A 23,565-nucleotide genomic window follows, 5' to 3' on the forward strand; every position below is an offset into this window, starting at 1 on the left:
TTGGATCTTTCAACATACAGCTAGAAAAAGTTGTTGCTTGTGCCTGAAAAAACAATCAAATGTAAAGGGATAAAAATAGAGGCATCTATGGAGTTTTTTAAATTGAAACATCATGAACTTTTTTTTTCTGCGAGAGCAATGAGAAGGGTGGAGGAATAGGGAAAAGAGAGAGAGGGGAGATTTAATGTAGAGGGTGTACCATTAAATTCGGTGGAACTTGTTTATTTAGCCGTACCAGTAAAAAGTGCTCTTGTAGCATACTATCATGCATCACTTATATGATTTGTGGACAATAGAAATATCTCATATGATGTTAATAAAAATGTATTTATATTTTTATGTAGTATCCTCGTTCATTATACGAGATAGATAGATAGTACGTGAGTAACATCATTTAAACCATAATTTACACTTGGACATGTGATGACGACACGATGATGTAAATTATATATGTGAGACGAATAGAAAGTGTGATAAATGACGACCTATGCATGCCGTTTTTAACTAATTTTCCTTCCCAAACCAAACGGTTTCTATTATTTTTTATATATAAAAAAGAACTAAACGATTGCTATAACTCACGAAGACTTTTTTATATGATTATTTTTTTATGAACACAAGTAGACTTTCCTAAATTCTAACAAGGACAGTTGTGTATGTATACACTGCCTGAGAAAGAGAATGCATGAAAAGAACATTCAAGTGCAAAATTAAATAAACTGAATGCATTTCACCGATTACATCATAGAGAGATTGATAGAGTAAAAAAAAGCGAAAAGGGTAAATACTAACTTATATTTTAAAGTGTTAAATATATAAATTTTATTTTAAAATTTGTACATTTATCTCTTTATAAAAGTTCAAAAATTTATTTTTAAAAAAATTAAATGTTGTTCGACAAAAAATTATACTTTTAGAATCCTTAATAAAGACACTTGTTATCAAAACATTAAAAAATTACATCATGCGAGGATTTCAAATAAGTTACTTTAATTTATTCATCCGAACTTTCAAGAAATATTTATATATTTTGTTTTTTAACATGCATGCTTAAAACACTTGTTATTATATGTCTAAGTATATATCATATTCTATAGAGAAATTAAAGAAGTAAAGAGGTTTTTGATAAATAAAAAAGTGTAGCACTTTGATCCCTCTTATTATTATTATTATTATTATTATTATTATTATTATTATTATTATTATTAATTTACATAATTGGTCATCCTATTTTAAAAGTCGTCAATTTTGGTATTTTATTCATATTTTTTAACTACAAAAATAACAATTTAATATATTTTTAATGATATGACTTATAATTCTATGATATAGAACCATCTAGATATATTAATTATTTATATATGAATAATTAAATTAAAAATGTAAAAAAAAAATTGAAGTTGAGAGCTAAATATTTACAGCATTTTATTAATTCAATTTTATGAGTGTTAATTATTCTACATTATCGTATCATACGTCATATTATTTAAAATATCTCTCGTCGTTATTTTTTAGTTAAAAAATCATAGAGAGATATCAAAACTATCGACTTTTAAAATTTAAAAATTAATTATGTGAATCAGTAAAAATATAAAGACTAAAATTGTAATTAAACTTAACTTATAAATAAATTGAAATATAACAAATTTTTAAAAGATGTGCATCATTACTGTAAATTGTGAGCATCAAATAAAAACTTTTACAGTTTCATCACCCCACATTTGTGACACTATTTTAAGATTAATAGTATGCCATAGAAAAGTTGATTGCTTCTTGTGAATTTCACTATAAAATTATTTTAAAACGACATTCCCATTAAATTTATATAATAATTAAAGTTCCATACCAAATTTTAAATAATGTTTATCTTGAGATATTTCTCTTTTCATAGAAAATATAATTGATTCACAGTTTCAACACAATATGTATCATATCTTTTTCTCTAAACAAACAAATCGCTTTATTAATATAATTATGAGATATAAATATGCACTTTTAAAATTTAAAGTGAATTTAATTTTAATGTATTATTAATATAATTTTTTTTATATAATCGATAAATTATGATCAATCGTGTAGTGACTTTATAAATAGTTAAGACAAAAATAAAATATTATTAATAATTTAACGACTGTAATTGATAAAAAAAAATATTTATACAATATAAAAATTAAATTAATTTAAAATTGATGACATTTGTAAAATAGAGCCTTCTACTTTTGTTACACGAACCATTTGAGACAAATGGCTAATTCCTGTATAAAAAATGGGCTGGGCTAACACCACCCTTTACGAAGAAGCCCATGAGAGTTAGACAAGGCCCATAAAAGTGGATGAGGTGGGGCCCGAGATTTTAAAACATCTTGTTTCCCGTGCCAGTGCGCGCACGTTCGGTACGGAGAGAGCCACCATTGAAGTAGCCGTTACTATGCCTCACCATCACTACAACAATTTTTTCATCTTCTAACCTCTCAAAATTGTAACAATTTAATTTTCGGTGCTTCAAACTACGTCGTTTTGCATTTTCCCAGAGAATTCACCGGCATTTCTCCGTTTTCACTTTTCGACCGCCTTCAAGAACTGACGACGCCACCGAATCTTCTTTCCTCACACTTGCAAGTACTTCTCATCTTTCATCTCACTTATAAAGTTTCTTTCTAAGAATCAATTTATTTATTTAATTATAAACTTGCTTGATACGGGAAGGAAAGATCAAGAAAGTTTTAGAAACAAAAAGATTTCAAATGAAACGGAAATTTCAAATCGCTTTAGTAAAGTAGTGGATTACTGATTTGATAAATTTTCTGATAAATTGATTTGTTGAGATTCAACAATTTTAGAAGCTTCAGGCCATGCCAGGTTCTAGCTTAATTTTATGTTCATTCGCTCTTTGTAATGTAGCTTATTCTGAAGTCTGATTTTATATCTCTGTTCCTAAATTTGAATATCTTTTATTACTATTTCTGTTGTTGTGATCCAGTTTCGGTCAACGCAGTGAGCTGCGCTAATTGAAAAGCTCGATTTGTTATTGTTTATTTATAATGTTTCCTAATTTGTACCAATGCTTTTATATTTGGAAAGGAAGTGATGAAATTTACTAATTACTGATGTATTATTGATCTGTAGAAGTTTACGGAAAACACGATGGTGGGAACACCTGCAGCTGCGACTCCGTCGTCTAAGATACAGAGGACTCTGGCCGGTACTCCCGGCGGTCCTAAAATTCGGGAGGAGAAAATTAGGGTTACGGTTCGGATGAGGCCGTTGAACAGGAAGGAACAAGCCATGTACGATCTAATTGCTTGGGATTGCTTGGATGAGCACAGCATTGTGTTCAAGAATCCAAATCAAGAGAGGCCTGCAATACCATATACTTTCGGTATGTATGCCATTAAACTCATCTTGCTTTGCACGTGATTGCTGTTTAACATTTGTTCAACTTTTCTCTTTTTGAAGAGGAATTTTGAAAATTATGAACTGAAATAGTAGTCATAAAGGGAAATTAATACATTAATTTTTTTATAAATGGTAATTAATTATTGAAAACCGGTTGACAAGTCACGGACTAGTAATGATTCATCTAGCATTTATTGTCTTTATTTATGTATGCCGGAGCGGACTTGCATTTGTTATGTTTATATTTCTATTTTTCCTGTTATTAATAATTAATAGTATATATATTTTATAATTATGATACAGATAGAGTGTTTGCTCCTGCATGCTCAACTCAAAAGGTTTATGATGAAGGGGCTAAAGATGTTGCTTTATCAGCACTTTCAGGAATAAATGGTATCTTATTCCGAGCTGAAAGCTCATATAGGATTTTTTCTCTCTTCCTCCCTAGCTCTCCCCGTCTCTCTCTCTCTCTCTGATCACCGCACTTTAGGATTCATCTAACAATTTCAATTGTCTTGCAGCAACAATTTTTGCTTATGGGCAGACTAGTAGTGGTAAGACATTCACAATGAAAGGCATCACTGAAAATGCTATTAGGGACATTTATGAGTGCATCAAGAATGTGAGTGACTATTGATACTTCACTTTATGTTGGTTATCATATTAGAATGACACTCAAGTGGCAGAGAGTGTCAATCACCTTACAAATTGGTTTTGTAAGAATGGGTTAGAGTTTAGACTTGATATAAAAGTCTAATAAAATGAAGCCTATTCAGATTTGTGCCACCAACCAAATTATTACGTACCAAATTAATAAGGTTGGGTATGAGAGGTGTCTTTAAAAAAGATGTTCTAAAAAGTTTATAAAGAGTGACACTCTTAACTTTCTTTACATATGATTTTTTAAGAATGTGTTAAAATCATCATAGGCTGCTATTAATGCTCAGTTAAAAGATGTGGAAATGCTATTCATGATTTGATTCATATGTACCAAGTCTAATTGAACTTGTTCTTTCGATCTCTCAGACACCGGAAAGGGATTTTGTTTTGAGAATCTCAGCTTTAGAAATCTATAATGAGACTGTCATAGACCTTCTTAATCGTGAATCTGGTCCTCTTCGGCTTTTGGATGATCCCGAGGTATAGTTCAAAGATAAAGCTCTTACTTAAATTTATCGAAGGCTCCATACATTTCCTTAATAAATAATTTTATTGCATACAGAAAGGGACTATCGTGGAAAAGCTGAATGAAGAAGTAGCCAAGGATGGTCATCATCTAAGGCATTTAATTGGCATCTGTGAAGGTAAGTTAGCAATCTGGCTCAGTTTGTTCCGTATGAAATATAGGCATCCTACTTTTCTCCAGTATCTTGTGTCATCATGTTGTCCGGTTAATATTTCTATATTTCACCATTTCTGATGTTTGAATTAGATTTACCTTTGTATATAAACCATGTAACAGAGTTGTAGAAAATATAGCACTTTTGTGGGCACTTACTACTGCTGTAACTCTTCCTGAAAAAATTGTATCCGCAGCTCATAGGCAAGTTGGGGAAACTACTCTAAATGATAAAAGCTCAAGATCACATCAAATAATCAGACTGGTAAGCTCACTCAACTACATTAAAACGGACAACACATGCATATTTAAGTGTTTCATCTCGGTTAACTTTCCCATTTCTAGCTAAATGCAGATGTTAGAGACAAGGCATTGTGCCTGCTGTGCTATAAATAGTATTCATATATGTTAAACTGTTTGAATAAATATTTCAGACTGTAGAGAGCTTCCTACGCGAGAGTGCAGACCGTGTAAAATCATACATAGCCAGTTTGGTATGTTTTTATCTCCATAGTTTGACCTGAAAATCGATAACAAACCAGACACATTGATGAATGTTTATAACTTCTTAGAATTTTGTGGATCTTGCTGGAAGTGAACGCGTCTCTCAAGCAAATACATGTGGAACAAGATTGAAGGAAGGAAGCCACATTAACAGAAGTTTATTGACACTTGCATCAGTCATCAGGAAGCTAAGGTCTTGCAATTTAGATTTTTGAAGAACATACACATGTCTACCGTTTCTTATTGTTCTTCTTGTACAAAAGAGTAGTGATTGCAACAAGTGTTTTAGTAGCTAAAAAGGTCATAGTGATTGGCTAACAGAGCAGCTGAAAACAAAGATTAGAGAGGGGCCTTTTAGTATATACATGTTTTAAAGAAAAAAAAGCTTTTATGATTTAAAATATGTTTACAGATTGCCAACAATCAAATAATTTTTTCAAAAATACCAAAGACCTCAAATAAAATATCCTTTAATATTTCCATGCAAGTTGTTAGTTGTATTGAGTTGCTTCTTATATTATGAAACTGAAGTGCTATGAACGATTACTAACATACTTATCGAACCTCGTTCAGTTCACTACATAGAGTCTCATGATTGTTTTTATTTAAGGTCTGGAAATGCTTACTGTAGAAATTTGGTAATCTGAAATTGGTATGGATCTTTATGATAAAATGAAGACATATAGTGCTATGTGATTTTGCTCAATACATGGGTCTGATACTGATTTTGAAGTTTTCTTTTGCTTTGCAGTTGCGGAAAACATGGTCATGTACCATATAGAGATTCAAAACTGACACGGATATTGCAGTCTTCACTCGGGGGAAATGCTCGAACAGCAATTATATGCACCATAAGCCCGGCCTTAAGTCACGTGGAACAAACAAGAAATACACTATCGTTTGCTACCAGTGCGAAGGAAGTCGTTAATACTGCCCGAGTGAATATGGTACGACTAACACGTAAACGTGACATATCTGTTTGGAGATTCATATGAAATGTTTTGCTACATTCGTTCCTATATTATTGTATATAGTATTTTTCTGAAAATTCGTTTTAAAATAGAAGAACACACAAAACTTCAATAGTTGACAGTTATTTTATCGAAAAGCGTGATGCTAAATTTAAGTTCAAGAGATGGTAGCTCTCATTGGCTTCTGTTTTTTTTTTTTTTGTTTAGTAGCCATCCTCAGTTGACTAGTGCAAAGGGTATATAGTTTCTTTTTCTGAACATTCATTTTAAAATAGAAGAACACAAAAGTTCAATAGTTGACGGTTATTTTATTGACACACGTGATGCTAAATTTAAGTATAAGAGATGGTAGCTCCCGTTGGCTTCTGTTTTTTCGTTTATTAGCCATCCTCAGTTGACTAGTGCAAAGGGTATATCTTGAATAGAATGGTTTGAAATAATTGAAGAAAGTGATGGATTCTAATTTTCATAAATAGCATATTGTCTTTTATTTTCATATTGATAAATCAAAGGGCTAACTACAGGATTAAAAGCCTGTGTCACTCAAATGGAAGTTCTAACATGTTTTTTTCTATTATATATCATTAAGTGTGATGCATCTTCTATTTCTAAATACCACGTCATCTATCAACTGCTTTCACGTTTTTCACAAAAAAAAATAAAACAATCATATTATGAGAAGCCTGTCTAACTGGCGGGTGGTGCTTTTTAACAGGTCGTTTCAGAAAAGGCACGAGTTAGAGAATTGCAAAAAGAAGTTGCAAGGCTTGAAGAAGAGTTAAGAAACCCTGAAATGTCTGCACATGCATGTCTAAGATCATTGCTAGCTGAAAAGGAGTTGAAAATTCAGCAGGTATTAAGCTTACTGAGTGAAAAAAATGTAGTTACCTTTACCAGTACTCCAGATGGATGTTATAATGGTATTTTTCAAGTTCTTACATCATCTCTTAGCTCAAAATATGGTCAATGATTTCTATGAAGCCATATACTCTGACGTAAGTATTGGAATCTGTAGCAATGCATTTGACTTTCTGATGCCATAATGTGATTATCAAATCCTGAAAAGTAGCTTCAGCTTGGTTACTCTGCTCTTCAAGTCTAGAAGATAATTATAAACTGTGAAAGGCTTATTTTTTATCTAATAGTTTATTTAATAAAGGTGACTTTTCTTGAGTTTTATGCAAACATTCCCACTTTTTATGAAAACTTGCAGATGGAAAAGGATATAGAAGATATGAGGCGACAGAGAGATGATGCACAATCTCAACTTGATCTTGAAAGAAGAGCAAATAAAGTTCAAAAGGTATTTGGAATGATCATAACACACTAGTTCAACCCCAAATTTTATTCTGCTGACTCAAATTATTATATGCAGGGATCAAGTGATTATGGGCCCTCTAGTCAAGTTGTCAGATGTCTTTCTTTTGCTGAAGAAAATGATTCGGCTATTGATAAACATACTCCACAAAGACGGGAAGTAGTAGGCAGGCAGGCAATGCTGAAGAGTTTATTGGCTTCTCCTGATCCATCGATACTTGTTGATGAAATTCAAAAGCTTGAACATCGGCAGCTGCAACTCTGCGAGGATGCAAACCGAGCACTTGAAGTTCTGCATAAGGATTTTGCAACCCATAAAATTGGAAATGAAGAAACGGCTGAAACCATGTCGAAAGTACTGTCCGAAATAAAAGACTTGGTAGCGGCTAGTTCTACTGCTGAAGAAATCATGAATGCAGATAAAGCCAACCTGGTGGAAAAGATTACTCAGTTGAAAAATCAAGGGAACACTATTGCCTCTTTAGAAAGGAAGCTGGAGAATGTTCAGATATCTATAGACAAGCTTGTATCTGCTTTTGGTACTGAGGATACTCCTGAGAGCAACAAACAGCATAGAAGAAAGAAAATTCTTCCTTTCAGCTTAAACAACAGTCCTCACATGCAACACATAATACGAGCTCCTTGCTCGCCTCTCTCTTCTTCTCGTAAAGTAACGGAACATGAAATTGAAAATAGGGTACCCCAAAACAATATTACCTCCTGTGGCAGTGATACTTTTGCAAAGTTGCATAAAGATACCCCACGAAAGGATGATGAAAGTTGTGATTCAATTTTATCACGGGAAGGCAGTCCTGCTTCCCGGCAATCAAAATCCGTGAATGTGAAGAAGATTCAGAAAATGTTCAAGAATGCTGCTGAGGAGAACATTCGGAGTTTCAGAGTTTATGTTACCGAGTTAAAAGAGCTAGTGGCTAAACTGCATTACCAGAAGCAACTTCTGGTTTGCCAGGCAAGATTTAATAGATTAGCTAGTTATTTTATGGTGCTGCTATGTTTTTTTTTCTTCTCGTTCTTAGTTTTTTCCCTGCACTCAACCATGTTTCTTGTCTTGCATTCTTTATAGGTTCCTTTCCCCTGCCAAACATTAGTAATTTTGAAATTATTGAGTATATAAAAAAAACTTGGCTTGCATAAAAACCAATTGCATTTGACAAAAACTTGGAACCAAGAGTTATGTTAGCACTTTTCCTATTGCAGGCAAAACTTTTTTAAGTTTAACTTCATCCGTAATCCATTCATGTTAATAATATATTATATACTGGCATTAATACTTTTGTACTTTGCACGGGAATAGGTTTTGGAGCTTGAAGCAAACAAGTCTGTAACTGAAGAAATGGATACAGTTGATCGATCTCCCTTATCATGGCGGATACTATTTGAACAACAAAGAAAGCAAATTATCATGTTATGGCATTTATGCCACATTTCTCTTGTGCACCGGACACAATTTTATCTTTTGTTAAGGGGAGATCCTACTGATCAGGTATATGTGGAAGTGGAACTTAGAAGATTGACTTGGTTGGAACAGCATCTGGCAGAGCTTGGCAATGCTAGTCCTGCTCTTCTAGGAGATGAACCTGCAGGCTCAGTTTTGGCAAGGTATGCAAGTGCCTTTGACGATTCCATTAAATAGAAACGTTTATTATTAGTGCCTTTCAAAAGGTTTTCATTTTGAAAATTTTAGTAGAAATTAGTACTGGCATACATGCTTTCATTACTAAAGGAAATGGCATTAATCTTTTGCTGTTGATTGTGATGGTCGAATGCAGCATCAAAGCTCTGAGGCAAGAAAGGGAGTATCTAGCGAAGAGGGTAAACTGTAAACTTACACTAGAGGAGAGGGAAATGCTTTATGCAAAATGGGAAGTTCCTCCGATAGGAAAACAAAGGAGGCTGCAACTTGTAAATAAATTGTGGACCGACCCTTATAACATGCACCATATACAAGAAAGTGCGGAAATTGTAGCAAAGCTCATTGATTTTTGTGTATCTGATGAAAATAGCAAGGACATGTTTGCTTTGAACTTTGCTAGCCCTTATAATAGGAAAACATGGGCAGGGTGGAACTTTATATCAAATCTTTTAAATTTGTAAACATGAACTATTGTAAATGTCTTTTCTGACACAACAATAAAATATATTGCCTTTAATCTAATTTTTATATACACAGGCTGACAGGCAGCTCTTTTCATCTTTTTTTCTTCCATTTACATCATAGATTCTTTTTTTCTTCCATTTACATCATAGATTTAAGCATTTCTGAATTTATTTAAGCAAATGAGTCATCAACTTGTGTGGTTTTAAATTATATGATGTGATATAAAATGAGAATGAGAATACAAATTTTGATATTGAAGAATGAATTATCGAACTCATTTTATGGAATGTAATATGAAAACACAATGAGTGAATGATAACAATACACATTTTATATATAAAAAAAATGAATCTACAATTTGTGTGATTTTATAAGATGTGTGAAAAACTAATGAGAAAGTAACAATAATCAAATATAAACATAATGAGTGAAAAAATTGTATTATTTAAGTTATAATATTAAACCATTGATATGCATTATTTTAAATGATCAAATTTTATGTGATGTGTAAAGACAATAAAAAAAATGACATAACACAATTTTTTGTATTTGAAAATGGATCTTTGATTTGCATTATTTTAAATATAATAACATGATATAAAAAACAACACGATAATATAAATTTATAATTCGCATGCATATTCAACATGATAAAATTTATCATTTATGGTTTTTAAAAAAGAATATCACTTCTTCTAAAATTATACAAATCATAAACCATATTTGTTTTATTGATTGATTAAAAGAACTACGAAAATTAGTAATTGACTTAATTATTAAAATTAAAATATTTATTTACTTACAAATTAATTTAAAGTATATTTTTTGACAAAATATAAAGAAAAATGTTTATTAAATAAAATATATTCTATTCTACTAAAAAGAGGGCAAAATACTTTTTCTTTTTTTTTAAGCGGAAAAGAGGGCAAAATATTGAAACCTTTGCAAAAAGGAATTGTTGTATCGTTTGGAGGTAAAGCTAAGTAGGGTTTTGCGCATATCTATCTCCCGAGTGAAAGTCGAAAATTGTTATCTGTGGAGATGGGAAGAGAAGCAGTGAAGCCGCAACAACAACAAGGTCAAGCAGCTGGTTACACAGTGGAGCAACTCGTTGCATTCAATCGTTACAATCCCGATATTCTTCCAGATCTCGAAAACTATGTCAATGATCAGGTTTCTTCACAAATTCCTCTTCTTTTCTTAGGGTTACGCATTTCAATTCCAATTCCCCAATTATTTACGATCCTTTTTTCCATTATTATTAGGTTTCATCACAAACTTATAGCCTCGAATCAAATCTCTGCCTTCTTCGCCTCTACCAGGTATCATTCCACACACCGCTTTTTTCTATTTCATTTTCTTATTTTTTTCTCATTAATTGTGATTTTCAGATAGTTCTCAGTGAAACTTGTAAAATGATTATTAGGTTATGTGTAATTTGTTTGTTTATTATTGCAGTTTGAACCTGAGAAAACGAGTTCACAGATTGTAGCTCGCATATTGGTTAAGGTTTGGTTTAATCATTTTTTGTTATTTATTATTCAATTAAAATAATTTGGTTGTGCTTATTACTTATGAAAAAAATGTACATGCTCAAATATATTTGTTTTTGTTTTTGAATAATAGGCACTCATGGCTATGCCGGCTCCAGACTTCAGCTTGTGTCTCTTTTTGATTCCGGAACGTGTGGTATGATTCTTATGAACTTTTCTTTTTCTTTGTAGTTTTTGTTTGGGTTCTCATGCACAAATATTGGTTTTAGGTTTCTGGTATTCATCTGGGTTTTAGAATTTTTCTATTTGAATTTGAACTGCTTAACTTTTTTGTATCGGTTTTAGGTTCATTTCCTTCTTATTAAGCAGTACTCTATGTGACACTTTGATTTATTTTTTACGTATTAATTTTTGTTTGCTGTGGATATTAGCAAATGGAGGAGCAGTTCAAGACACTGATTGTTCTGTCTCACTATTTGGAGGTATGCATCATTTAGTTTCCATGGCTTAAGCAGTTCTTAGAAATCAGAAATTAATATCGTTTTCTTATTCAGACTGGAAGATTTCGTCAGTTCTGGGATGAAGCAGCAAAAAGTCGTCACATAGTTGAAGCTGTGCCTGGTAATTATATATTCATAAAATGATGGATTTAATTGTACTCTGTCTTGTTAATTGAGTTGTGTTATTGGCAAACCTCATGGTCTTCCTTGTCATGAATATCTTATATATGACAAGCATTTCAAGATAGAGTTCTATCGTTTAATTGGGAATGTGACAGGAACCTGAATTTTAGAAAGAAAGAGCAACTGTACTAGTGTTTAAAATTAGATATTACAGAAGGAAACCCACAGTAACCCCAAAGTAAAAACTCATCAGAGAAGATACATTTCTCTCTCTGCCCAAATCTCTTAGGTTCTTACTGAAAATGATTCTCAATGCTTACCATGCCTTCTCCCTATATCTATGGGTCCCCTCTAACAAACTTGCCCAAATCTCTTGTTGGCCTTAATCGGGTATCTAACATAATATAGTTGTGGTGCTACAATATTTTATATACGACAAACATTGCTTTATTGAAACCGGGGAATTTTTCGCATATCTTTGGTTTAGTCTTGACTCTGATTTAGCTTATAGGTTCAGCTTTGTTTATGCATGCTTTTACACTAGCTAAATTGGAAATTTATTGCAGGATTTGAGCAGGCAATCCAAGGTTATGCAATTCATGTCCTATCCTTGACTTACCAAAAGATTCCTAGAACTGTTCTTGCTGAGGTATGCTTTTAATGATTGGTTCGTTTATTACTGAAATATTGTTTTTGTCTAGCTAGTATCTGGCAGCACAAAGTCCATTGATTTAATCCCCAAAATCAAGTTTAACTCATGTTTGATGTAACCCATACTTGATACCACACTTCTAGATTCACAATGATATTGTTCTGTTTATTTCATTCAGATTAAATAATTATTGAAAACTTTCGCAATTTGAATTCTTGTCACTGTTCATCAAATACAAGAGTTTTGTGTTCCGTGAAAACTGTTTGAAAACTTTGCCTCCCTGTATGATAGTTGGTTATTTCTCATATTACTATGAAGTATATAATAAGATCATTTATTGTGTTAAATTCTCATATTACTTTGAAGTATGTAATAACGTCATTTATTTTGTCTTAAATTTTAATAGGCAATCAACATAGAAGGTTTATCCCTGGACAAATTCCTTGAACACCAAGTAGCCAACTGTGGCTGGGTTATTGAGAAAAGCCAGACCAGGGGTCAACTCATTGTGCTTCCTAGAAATGAATTTAATGACCCAATTTTGAAGAAAAACACTGCAGACAGTGTACCATTGGAGCACGTTACTCGCATCTTCCCTATTCTTAGCTGACTTTCCTATCGTGGACTGTGAATTTTCTTTGGAGAAGATGTGCGAATTTGAGATTAGTTGCAGTGACGTTTTGCAGAATCCCATCCCCTTTGATGCTTCGAATTGAGAATTAGTGAACAGCTATTGTATTTTACTCTTAACGATTTGCATTTAAGTTTGAAATTTAACTTGCTTTTTTATCATGCTTTAATATTCGTCGGGACTAATTCCTTTAATGGATAGGCCCTTCTCTTTAATGTGCCTATTCGGAGAGGGTTTGTACCACACAAGATTGTTATAGAGGGAATATCAAATTTTGGTGTAGTTTTTTGTTTCTATGTTTTTTAGTTAATATTTTTTACTTATAATATTTTTATCCAATCATAACTGATTTTGTTAAATATTTATATCTATATGTAAAGTTGATACCAAGTTTTGGTGTGATGTTTTTAATCATTTTTATCATTATTCAATAAAATAACTTTTTTAACTTAAATTACGTTTATGAAGAAAGGCGGACATAAATCTAGATTTGGAGTATGGGAAAGACGTTTATTTCGTATTATACTTTGATTCATGTGGCTATACTTTATGCCAGTATATTTTTTATGCAATGCAAATGCTTTAATACATGTGTTTTTTTTGTTAGAAGAGATGGAAAATTCTATTGTAATTAATAATATCAGCATTTGTCATAATTTTTTTTAGTAATTTAAATACGCTTTTGGTTATTATAAAATGGACTAATTTAGATTTTGGCCTTTGTTAAAAACATTATTCGGTTTTTAACCTCTAAATTGAAAAAAAAGTTTAGATTTTGGCCTTTGTTAAAAACATTATTCGGTTTTTAACCTCTAAATTGAAAAAAAAGTTGCTTTTGATTTTTGTAAAACAAGTCTCAATTTTTTTCTCTCTGTAATTACACTCTTCAATCTGGAAAATATTAGTCTGATAAATAACATGGCAAGTTCTGAAGTGAACTAATTCGATTAATTCGCGGATTAATACTCAAAAATTATTTAAAATTCCAACGATTACACATGATGACTCATGAAAGTAAAAGTTTATGGTCATTATTCAGATCTAAAAAAATGATTCGGTTGATATCTATTCAATAAAAAGAAAATCAAGTACTATTAAATTAAACTCAACAAATTGACATCAATTAGGTCATTGTCTCAATCGTAGGTACAAAGATGACCGTTGACTTCTACTTTAGAAAAATATCGTCGATCATTGTTAAAGTTTTAATTATTTTAAATACTAATCCCCGGTGGATCATAGATCATAGTTGCACATATTTCCGCATTACTTGTGATCATATGATCTTTTGAATGACATATAACTACTTTAAATGACAATAGAAATTGGAGACAACATTTACTACGACAATCAAAGAAAATTTTTACAATGAGCAAAATGAAAATCCATCCCTTTTGGGGAAGTTAAAAAATTACTGAACACCTGTAGAAATAATGTTAAAGTTCTTAACGCCAGGAAGTTTGAAAGTATAAAAATAATTCTCACTTATTTTTAGACTATAAAAATAGTTCACTTAGACGAATTATGGTATGATAAATTCCATGATGAAGTTAAAGGGGAAAACCAGGTGTTGCTGTTAAAGTTGGAGCTAAGGAGATGTTGTATTAGAGAAGGGACGTGGAAAAAATGGCATGGGGTGATTTGTAACGGGTTTTGGTTGCAGATGAAATACGAATAGTAAGATATTCCGAAGGCGGGGGGCGGGCTTTTGAGAAGAAAAAAGACGACAACATGGTGGTCGCATTATAAGGTTTCATTCATGTTGTTTTGTGCTTTCATTCACGTAAATCACTCGGTGCTTGAATCATTTGTGCATTGCAATAAGTCATATTAAAGAATCAACTTATCTACAATACTGAAAGTACAGCTCCCACAATTAAGTAACAATATATACAAAAAAAAGTGCGCCTATTGTATAATCTTTAATTGGCCAAAGAAGAAGAATAAAAACAGTAAACTCCGAAACAACAACAACAAAAGGGAGAAAGGTAACTAGAATTTTACAGCCATATACTATATACTATTTCACACTATGCTTTCAGGATTTCATTGAGATTTCACGACAGAATCAATACTGCAGGTCAACATTACCAAGAGATCGGTTGAACATTCTTCTTAAGCTACCATCATATGGAGAAGTCTACCCAAATTCATGTTTCCGCGCTTCCTTATCATTAGCTCTCTCTAGTCTTTCTAATCAGCATCTTTAAACCAAGCCAAGGCCAGGTCAATTGAAAAAAATGTCAATCATATTATATCAGTGCAAAGGATTACATGCAAAAGTTCAATGGCAAAGTGTCTGTCCATAAGACACCCATTGAACAAAAGTATCAGGAAATTCCTCTGGATTGTTGGACTGTGCGCCACTGTAGGATAACTCTGATTCAGTTTGCTCCCTTCCCTGAGAAGGTTACATAGAATTAGTCTGTAAATTCCGACATAAAGTATAACAAATCAAGAATAGACTCTTATAATCGACACCAACAACCAAGCCTTATTCCTTTAAGTAGGGTTATCTACATGGATCAATTGATGCCATAGCGTTTGACAATTAGACTATTATTTTCTTTTTTCACCCAAAAAAATACATCAAATCCTTGTTAAACATTATATATGTTGTATCCGTTGATATAAACCAGTATGGATTATTAGAGGATTCAAGCTGTTACATAATATTCATAGGACAATGAACCTATCTGAACGAGAAAGTTGTGAATGTGATGTTCTACTATATCATATCATAATGGGAGGTACCTTTAGGCTGGAGCTGGCCCAATCACTAGTGGAGGCACTTGTTTCTCCAACTATCACTCCATTGACAACATTTTCTGAAGAAAGGCCAGCAACTGGGGAGTTGGAAATTGATGACCTGCATCACAAATAGGCCCCACTAAAATAAAAATCCTTGTTTACGGATATAAAATAAAAAAGATAATATAGCACCGAAAAGGAGGAAAGAAATGCAGAAAAAAGTGGTAGACCATTAGAGAAGCAGCATAGAAGTAAATCATACACCTAAGACAATGATTTAGTACAACATATTCCTTGCAACAAACATTCTTGCTAAGTACTTGTGCAATTGCTTCACGAGGAAACATTACCTCTCGTATGGTTCTTCTTCACATGAGTTTCCTGAAGAAGATAGCCAATCCAGGTCCACAAAATTGGAGCAGCTGAAAGAATCTCCGTGCTCAGAATAGTAAATATGATGACTTTCAGCACAGCGCTCTCTCTGCATGTCTACAAAAAGCTGTCTCCGAGGCATTGAGGGAGTGTATCTACACACAAAATGAAATGGCACGAGATGTCATCACGATGCAAGCAAAGAGCATAGCTTTCCAAAATTCATACCAGCAGAGTATATGCCCGTTGACACATTTTTATTACAAACTAAACTATTTGTAATTGGCCATTTCAACATACAAACACGGCCAAAGGATAAAGAAAAGAGAGAACCGTGCAAAATAGAATAACTTTTTTGTCTCATCTTCCAGATAACATTAGTCAAGAATATTATTTACCATTTTAGTTACACAAAAGTTCTCAAATCTGAAACAGGAAGGTATGCTACGAGAAGACATGCAAACTTTTCAGATTAAGGAAACTGATAACAACATTAAAAAAGAGAGACGTGGCATAAAATGAGACATCAACAATTTATGTCCTTTGGTATACACATTTAAGTTCACATTAATAGGGAGTACAGACCTTGAAAATGAAATGTCGCTTTCAGTCTCAGTAGTAGATATTTCAGGTGATGACTCACAAAAGGCCTTGCTCCCTTCTCCTGTTCGGTCTGGGAAACCTGGTTTTGAGAATTTTTCGTCCTTGACATTTGGAGCTGACATAGGCGTAGAACTGTCACGAAGAATGTTTCCATCTGAGAAAGATCTTTTGAAAAATGACCTATAAACCCAAAATTTGAAGTTGACGTGTTAGCTGCATCGGCAGATGTTCCAATGCATCTACTTTAAGTTACCATGTTAGTACTTGGTAGCACATACTAGGCATATCCTAGTTATATTATCATGCACTTGGTGTTTTCAGACATTGATATGTATCAATACGTTGAGACTTTAATTACTTTTAAATTTGTTATGTCGTGTTTTGAATGTTATTATAATCAGATTTTCTTAAAAATATTATCTTCTATGACCAGGCTGCTGTCCAAGAGGTCTTAGCTCAGTGGTAAGAGTTTAACATTGTGACCTCAAGGGACGAAGTTCAAGCCCCTTGAGAACAATTGTAAAATGGTCATTTGTGTCACTTTAATAACAATTTCCCCCTCCGCCAATTTAATATATATATATACCAGGCTGTTATCTAAATGACCTATCTCTTAATCCCCACCCCTCGTCACTTCCCAATATCTTTTTCTGATGCTTCTCTATCAATATCACTTGAATGCAACAATTTAATCCTAGGTTTTCCTAACTAGATCAAATTTCATTTTAGATTTTCTTGTTAGTGTCTTCTTCACCGATCATAATATGGAAAGCATGGAAGGGAAAGGTGGAACACATAAATTCCAGATAGAAAAATCCCAATGCATAATCTTCAATCACTCAAGCAGCAATCCATAGAAGGTTAGGAAACAAAAGGTATTTATTCTATTCCACAAATTATATTTGAATACCTTGCATCATCATCACCAAGTCTCCCTGTATCATAGTGCTGATCTGAACTCGTCTCCCATAGAGCAGGTTTACCCTCTTGTGGCTGAAAATGTCCCAGGAATCTGCCCCAAATGAAACAGAAAGGTGAGATCTCGTGATTAATAATCCAAAACATATATCGTAAAAGTACAAGCTGCCAAAACATTATGACTCTGCAACAATGCTAGAGGACAGCAAGGCATGCAGAGGGATTGGGAAATTCTATTGCCTTGTCAGCTGTTTTTTTCTGGTGTTTGAGGAAGATTTCCAATTCTACTTTGTTATCCTTTTTTAAATAAAAAAATAGTGTTGGCCGAAACAAAAACTCTACACAACATAGCGGTACATAACATTAATAACAAAAAGGTAACAGACATACTATAAATCCAACCACTGGAAATAATATAACCTAGAGACATAGTGGGGGAAAAAAGGCATGATTGAAGTACATACACATTGATTGCATCTTGTTTCTCAGCATCCATCCAAGCATTGCTGTAATAGCGTTGAAGAGTTCTAAAAAACTCCTGAGACTGTGTTGCAGCTCTCCATTGGCCCCTCCTCGCGGAGAATATCTGCATAGTAACAGAAGTTATAGAAGGAGGCCATCAAAAGAGGGTAGATGTTATATCAATATACAGTACAGTGGAGTACAGCAGGCAAGAAATGCAGAAGACTATAAAGATTGACCAACCATAATTAGACATGACACAGGATAACTAACGATAGTCACAAAGCAATATTTGTCAATTCTCAAAGAAAGATACATGGAAAAAATACAGGATATGAGCCCATTTTCGCATTACTAACAAGAAAGCTAACAAGGCCATTGTGTCCCATCCAACTCTGACAACATAATTAGATAGTCTGAACTTTGATTAACCCCTAAATAATTTGAGTGGGTGGGTTATTAAAGAAGACTACGTTCTTTTTCTAGCATTAGATTGATGGGTATCTTATTATTACAATTTAAAAAGTTCAAAACTAATAACAATTTTTGCAAAGTTTCAGGTGTGTTGGAAAATCCGCCTTAATTGTGGCCATTCCTGTGATATTTTATTGGGCCACACACGTCGTCTATCTTTTATTACAAGGATATAGCACCTTTAGTGTGCTGCCGTATCTTATAGCGATATGGCCTTTGTAGTTCTTATAAAGCTTGGGATGTTCTTATCTCACAAGCCAGTTTTGTGGGGATAAGTTAGGCCCCAAGTCTAATTTGTAACATAGTATCATAGTCTATCGTATATCCACTGTTAGGCCATTCCTTTGTAGTTCTTATAAAGCTTGGGATGTTCTTATCTCACAAGCTAGTTTTGTGGGGATAAGTTAGACCCCAAGTCTAATTTCTAACATAGTATAATAGTCTATCGTATATCCATTGTTAGGCGATCTACGTCGTCCACACTTCACACACCAAGCCCATTGAACAATTGGTTTGGGAGCTAGGGGTGTGTTGGAAAGTCTGTCTTGATTGTGGTCACTACGTATGCCTTCATTGCAGCTGAACATCTTTAGTGTGCTAAGTCGAGGGGGTGGATAGTCTAATTTCTAACATAGTATCATAGTCTATCATATATCCATTGTAAGGCTATCCACGTCGTCCACACTTCACACACCAAGCCCATTGAACAATTGGCTTGGGAGCAAGGGGTGTGTTGGAAAGTCTGTCTTGATTGTGGTCACTACGTATACCCTCATTGCAGCTGAACATCTTTAGTGTGCTAAGTCGAGGGGGTGGATAGTCCAACAGTGACTACAGATAAGGTCGTTTTATTGCTTATTAGGTTTGGACTATCCTCACCTTTCAAGCCAAATTTGTAGGGAGGAGTAAGGCCCTAAGTCCAAATTCTACTAATAGGTACTCTCTCCGTTCCTTTTTAGTTGTCGTTTTAAGTTTATTTACACATACAAAGACAACTAATAAATTGTTACTTTTGACGTAATTATTTGTCATTTTCTTACGACACCTTTAACTATTTATTATCTCATATCATCTATTTCTCTCTCTGCAATAAATAGGTAAGGGTATTATTGACCAAACAATAATTAATATTGCATTGAACTTTAAAAACAACAAATAAATAGGAACAAAAAATTTCAACCAAAACGACAGATAAAAGGGAAAAAAGGGAGTAATTGAGAAAGCAAATGATGTATAGCAAAAAGATCAATCCCAAGCAACATTGCAAAATGAAGCAATTGTAATAAGTCACAGTACTATGAATCACCTTGTTGTGGGCAGCAGAACCACCGTATTGATGCGCAAGTGTGTCGCCCATCCTCTCATAAAACCGCATCAAATCATTAGCTACAGGGTCATCGAGGTCAATTTTAGGGTGGTCAATAATTCCCAGAGAGTGAAGCTGGTTGCCAAGAGCAGCCAATCCATATGCATATTGTGCAACATTTGTGCGATCCAAGCAGTCTATGCAGTTGGTCCTGAGCACCCCCATCTGCAACCTAGGTGGTTTGGCAGAATTATTTTCGTCGGAAACATTGATTTCATCACTTGATTTCCTCTCTAAATCATTAGCATCCTCATTATCATAATCAGTGTGTCTAGTAGGTGAACAGCTTCCCTTGACAGCATCACTGCATGCAAAACTTCATATTAATGTTCAAGAAATACAAAACTTTAAGCATTTCCTTGGCCATAAAGCAATAACTATTTTTTTCGTCAATATTTTTATGTTTACTAATCGGAAAAGTGTATTATGTATACCATTGTTCTTTATTTTCTTCCTCAAGACATCATACAGAAATGATGTATAAGTTAATTGAATATTTTGAAACAAAATGAAAACTCACTCTGTAGGTGGCCATTTTAGACAGTCTTCAGGTGTCAAGGTTGATGACGCTTGGCAATAGAAAAAACCCGTTAACGCCAATGCATATGCAGCCACTTTGCCTAGGAGCAACAACACATTTGTAGCTTTGCTGGAAATAAAATAAAAGGCATACTTTTGTATCAGCTTACTCAGAACATATATTTAAATCTGCTAATAAGGATAGAATCATATAATTAAAAACCAACCTCTGAAAATGTTTGTGTAAGTCCCAGTGAAGGAACCTAAGCCTGTTCTCCTCAGACAAATCTTTATTGATGAAATCTATGGCATTAGCAAACTCTTGACGAAGAATGGACTCACGAGGCCTCTTCTCATGGGTCTGTTAGTTTAAAACATAAAAAATATCAATCACACAGGTTTTAGAAATAATAGGACATTAAATTGCTAAGGTGTATAATGATATGGTATAGTAATATTGCACCTCTACTCTAATAAATAAGGGAACAAATAACTTCAAAAATAAGAAAATCATCCAAATTTATTATGTATGATTTGCTTCCTCTAAATATTTTGTACATATTATATTATAATGCAAAGATTCTACTTTGTTGTTGCAATATCACTATGTTATTTTAATAAATATTATAACTAATCAAGAAATACACGGAAATATGAATATTTAGAAAATTAAACTAGTTCAAAGAAACAAAGAAAAAAAGGAGTTTACCTTTATTAAATTCAAAATTATAATGGGATTTCCGTATCTTTTGACAAGATTTTCAAAGTGGAGTCTAGTGGCTTGATAATTCTGGTCCTTCTTTGACACTGGGGAAGAGCAGATGATTACATAAGCAAACATATGGACAGTAACACATCAAGTAGAGAAGATGAGAGAAAAATAACTTGACTAATTACTAATGTTACGATATCCATAATAAAATGGGAAGACATACATATGATATCTGGTTTAATATTTAGACGTGAAGTTTCCTGTGACCAGAAAAGAGGTATTGAGCCACGATTCTGGATGACAGAGCTAATTTGGATGGGAAGACCTTCTGGAGCATCCTCAAAGACTATCTGTTCTGTCTCAACATCATTTGCTACTCTGCCCTTCTCATTAACACCTCGCCTCAAATACCTACACATAATAATTAAATAAATGAGACTGTGAATTGCACATCTAATATTTGCAAAAAATCACGTTGACAATTCAAAATGACTAGAAATAAAAGAAATGACTCAACAATGGGTGTATAAGAATATTATCTTTCATTGACTAGCTGACTAGCAAAGTATGCACATAGTTGAATTATAGAATCAGATGTGAAATCCACTAAAGCAGTCATCAGAAACTGACTTGTCACATATGATGCGTATGGAAAGAAAATACGATGAAGTTTACAGACCTGGTGCCAGCATAATGGCGTGATCTTCTTGCAATGAGCGTAAGTATGAACTCCCGTCCAGATATCACAAGTGTGTCCTAAAGAAGCCATCAATAGACATCAGATATTCAATTGCAAGATATCGAGACTACTTTAGTTGAGCAGGAGATAAAAAGAAAAGTGTACGTGAGCCAGACACTTAACAGGATTAATCAATCAAATAATACAATATCCAATGGAATTTCAAAAGCTAGCTATTTTCACCTGTTTAAAAAAGCCATAAACTAGTGCAACTGTCCAAATAGTATTCTGGAGGTGATTCCTAATTCCTCGAGTTAGGAACTCATTCCAGACAAACATGGTCTCATAAAGGACATGGCCTGTCTCGTTGTCGCACATGTTCCTTTGAAGACTACGCATAATGTGGTATGAGTAGCTGAAAAAGAAGTCCTTCGTAAGGTCAACGGTGCACAGAAGCTTCTTGTACCTAAAAAATCAATGAAACAAGTAATATAGTTAATAAAAAAAATCTGATAATATTTAGAGCAACAAAATTTGTCACGTGGTCAAAATAGTGTTTAAATACAAAAATGGCTTTAAGATACAAATCACCTAGATCTCCTAGATTATACTATTTCATCATGAACAAACTTAGTCAAAATTATGTCATAGTCAACAAATATGAGCATTTGTTTAGTACATAAGATTTATTATATTTGAACCAAAGAAGGGATATAACATGTAAGTATAACACAAGATTTCCACTGATGTTTATTTTACTTTAAAAACTTATGAACAGAGGATAATGAGAACAATTTGAACACCAGATAAAGGGTGAAAAACTGAAAAATTGGTAGAAATCCAACTAATTAAGAACAAAACTGAAATGTTTTGTTTAGTTTTAAATAGCTAAGGGAAACAGCGGAAATATGTCAGCATTCGAAAATAAAATAAACAAATATATCATTTAGTTATATATAAGATGCAAATAGAAGCTTAGCATCCCTTGGTTTAGTTAGCTAACATTCAAGTTTTCAAGAGAAGTACAATTCATATAACATGTGAGATTGTAAAGACCTGTTTTCATTTTTAGAATTCATGATGTCAGACCGAACAGAAGAATTCGGCAATGGAATCATCTCTGTCTTTGAAATAGCATATACTGCATGACCACAGATTGCACCAATTTGCCTTCTTTTCGTGATAAGTAGCATGTAGTAAGGTCCCAAAAATTTGATGAACCCTAAAAGTGGAATAACACATCAAAGATTTCATAATAACGAGTAATAATTTGTCAACATGCAACTGAACAAGACATTATGGATTTACATACCAACAATTCCATAACAAGTTGTAACAAATTTCAGTCCACCAGTGGACTTGTTTCCCTCATGTATCCGCCTCAAAAGATCAGAACATTCACTTTCTGTATATGTGGTGGAATCTTCACGCACATTTAGCTCAGAAGGATCTAGACGGTCAATCTTTAGTACCCTCCAGTATGTCCTGCTCTTGTCCCTTCCTATCATGTAAAAGTTCTGCGGCACAAATAAAAATAAAGCATAAGGTAAATATATTTTAAATAAAATAAGAGAAAATAGGATATGCATTCAGTGTAAACTCATTTTACACTGACAACCAATGGAAACAGTCGTATAACGTGCATGTGTAGCAGAAGCAGGAAT

General features: G+C 33.3%; 3 protein-coding genes across 6 annotated transcripts in view; 2 read left to right on the plus strand and 1 right to left on the minus strand.

Moving 5' to 3' along the window:
- The first annotated feature begins 2,390 nt into the window (after positions 1–2,390).
- Positions 2,391–9,743, plus strand: LOC101495046 (kinesin-like protein KIN-7B). Of its 3 annotated transcripts, none has more exons than XM_004507979.4 (15): positions 2,391–2,619; positions 3,127–3,379; positions 3,700–3,789; positions 3,918–4,018; positions 4,423–4,536; positions 4,619–4,700; positions 4,933–5,000; positions 5,170–5,229; positions 5,308–5,432; positions 5,991–6,186; positions 6,926–7,063; positions 7,424–7,513; positions 7,586–8,497; positions 8,843–9,147; positions 9,318–9,743. In XM_004507979.4, exons 2-15 carry the CDS (start codon positions 3,145–3,147, stop codon positions 9,640–9,642), a joined length of 2,841 nt encoding a protein of 946 aa, XP_004508036.1. In that variant the 5' UTR covers positions 2,391–2,619; positions 3,127–3,144; the 3' UTR covers positions 9,643–9,743. The 3 variants fall into 3 exon arrangements, with proteins under 3 accessions (XP_004508036.1, XP_073226791.1, XP_004508037.1); XM_073370690.1 differs by having other exon boundaries at positions 2,391–2,615; XM_004507980.4 differs by lacking the exon at positions 2,391–2,619 and having other exon boundaries at positions 3,330–3,379; positions 3,918–3,950.
- Positions 9,744–10,562: 819 nt separating this feature from the next.
- Positions 10,563–13,339, plus strand: LOC101495592 (eukaryotic translation initiation factor 3 subunit K). Its single transcript, XM_004507981.4, has 8 exons — positions 10,563–10,819; positions 10,912–10,968; positions 11,105–11,155; positions 11,273–11,335; positions 11,571–11,621; positions 11,694–11,760; positions 12,329–12,411; positions 12,821–13,339. The coding sequence occupies exons 1-8, from the start codon at positions 10,688–10,690 to the stop codon at positions 13,022–13,024; spliced, it is 708 nt and encodes a 235-aa protein (XP_004508038.1). The 5' UTR covers positions 10,563–10,687; the 3' UTR covers positions 13,025–13,339.
- Positions 13,340–14,841: 1,502 nt separating this feature from the next.
- LOC101495920 (phosphoinositide phosphatase SAC3) overlaps positions 14,842–23,565 on the minus strand; it is a 10,458-nt gene continuing 1,734 nt past the window's right edge. The window contains exons 2-16 of one of the 2 annotated variants that reach the window (XM_004507983.4): positions 23,214–23,418; positions 22,958–23,123; positions 22,145–22,367; positions 21,902–21,978; positions 21,446–21,633; positions 21,220–21,317; positions 20,738–20,871; positions 20,512–20,640; positions 19,932–20,295; positions 18,154–18,275; positions 17,682–17,783; positions 16,754–16,903; positions 16,147–16,323; positions 15,800–15,914; positions 14,842–15,446 (exon numbers count right to left, since the gene is read on the minus strand). In XM_004507983.4, the coding sequence (XP_004508040.1) occupies positions 15,330–15,446; positions 15,800–15,914; positions 16,147–16,323; positions 16,754–16,903; positions 17,682–17,783; positions 18,154–18,275; positions 19,932–20,295; positions 20,512–20,640; positions 20,738–20,871; positions 21,220–21,317; positions 21,446–21,633; positions 21,902–21,978; positions 22,145–22,367; positions 22,958–23,123; positions 23,214–23,418 (2,367 nt within the window). In that variant the 3' untranslated portion in view covers positions 14,842–15,329. Of the gene's footprint in view, positions 15,447–15,799; positions 15,915–16,146; positions 16,324–16,753; positions 16,952–17,681; positions 17,784–18,153; positions 18,276–19,931; positions 20,296–20,511; positions 20,641–20,737; positions 20,872–21,219; positions 21,318–21,445; positions 21,634–21,901; positions 21,979–22,144; positions 22,368–22,957; positions 23,124–23,213; positions 23,419–23,565 lie in introns of both variants that reach the window. The other variant, XM_004507982.4, reaches the window with a different exon arrangement.

This window comes from Cicer arietinum, chromosome 7 (genome assembly GCF_000331145.2).
Source record: "Cicer arietinum cultivar CDC Frontier isolate Library 1 chromosome 7, Cicar.CDCFrontier_v2.0, whole genome shotgun sequence".
In the NCBI taxonomy this organism is placed as follows: Eukaryota; Viridiplantae; Streptophyta; class Magnoliopsida; order Fabales; family Fabaceae; genus Cicer; species Cicer arietinum.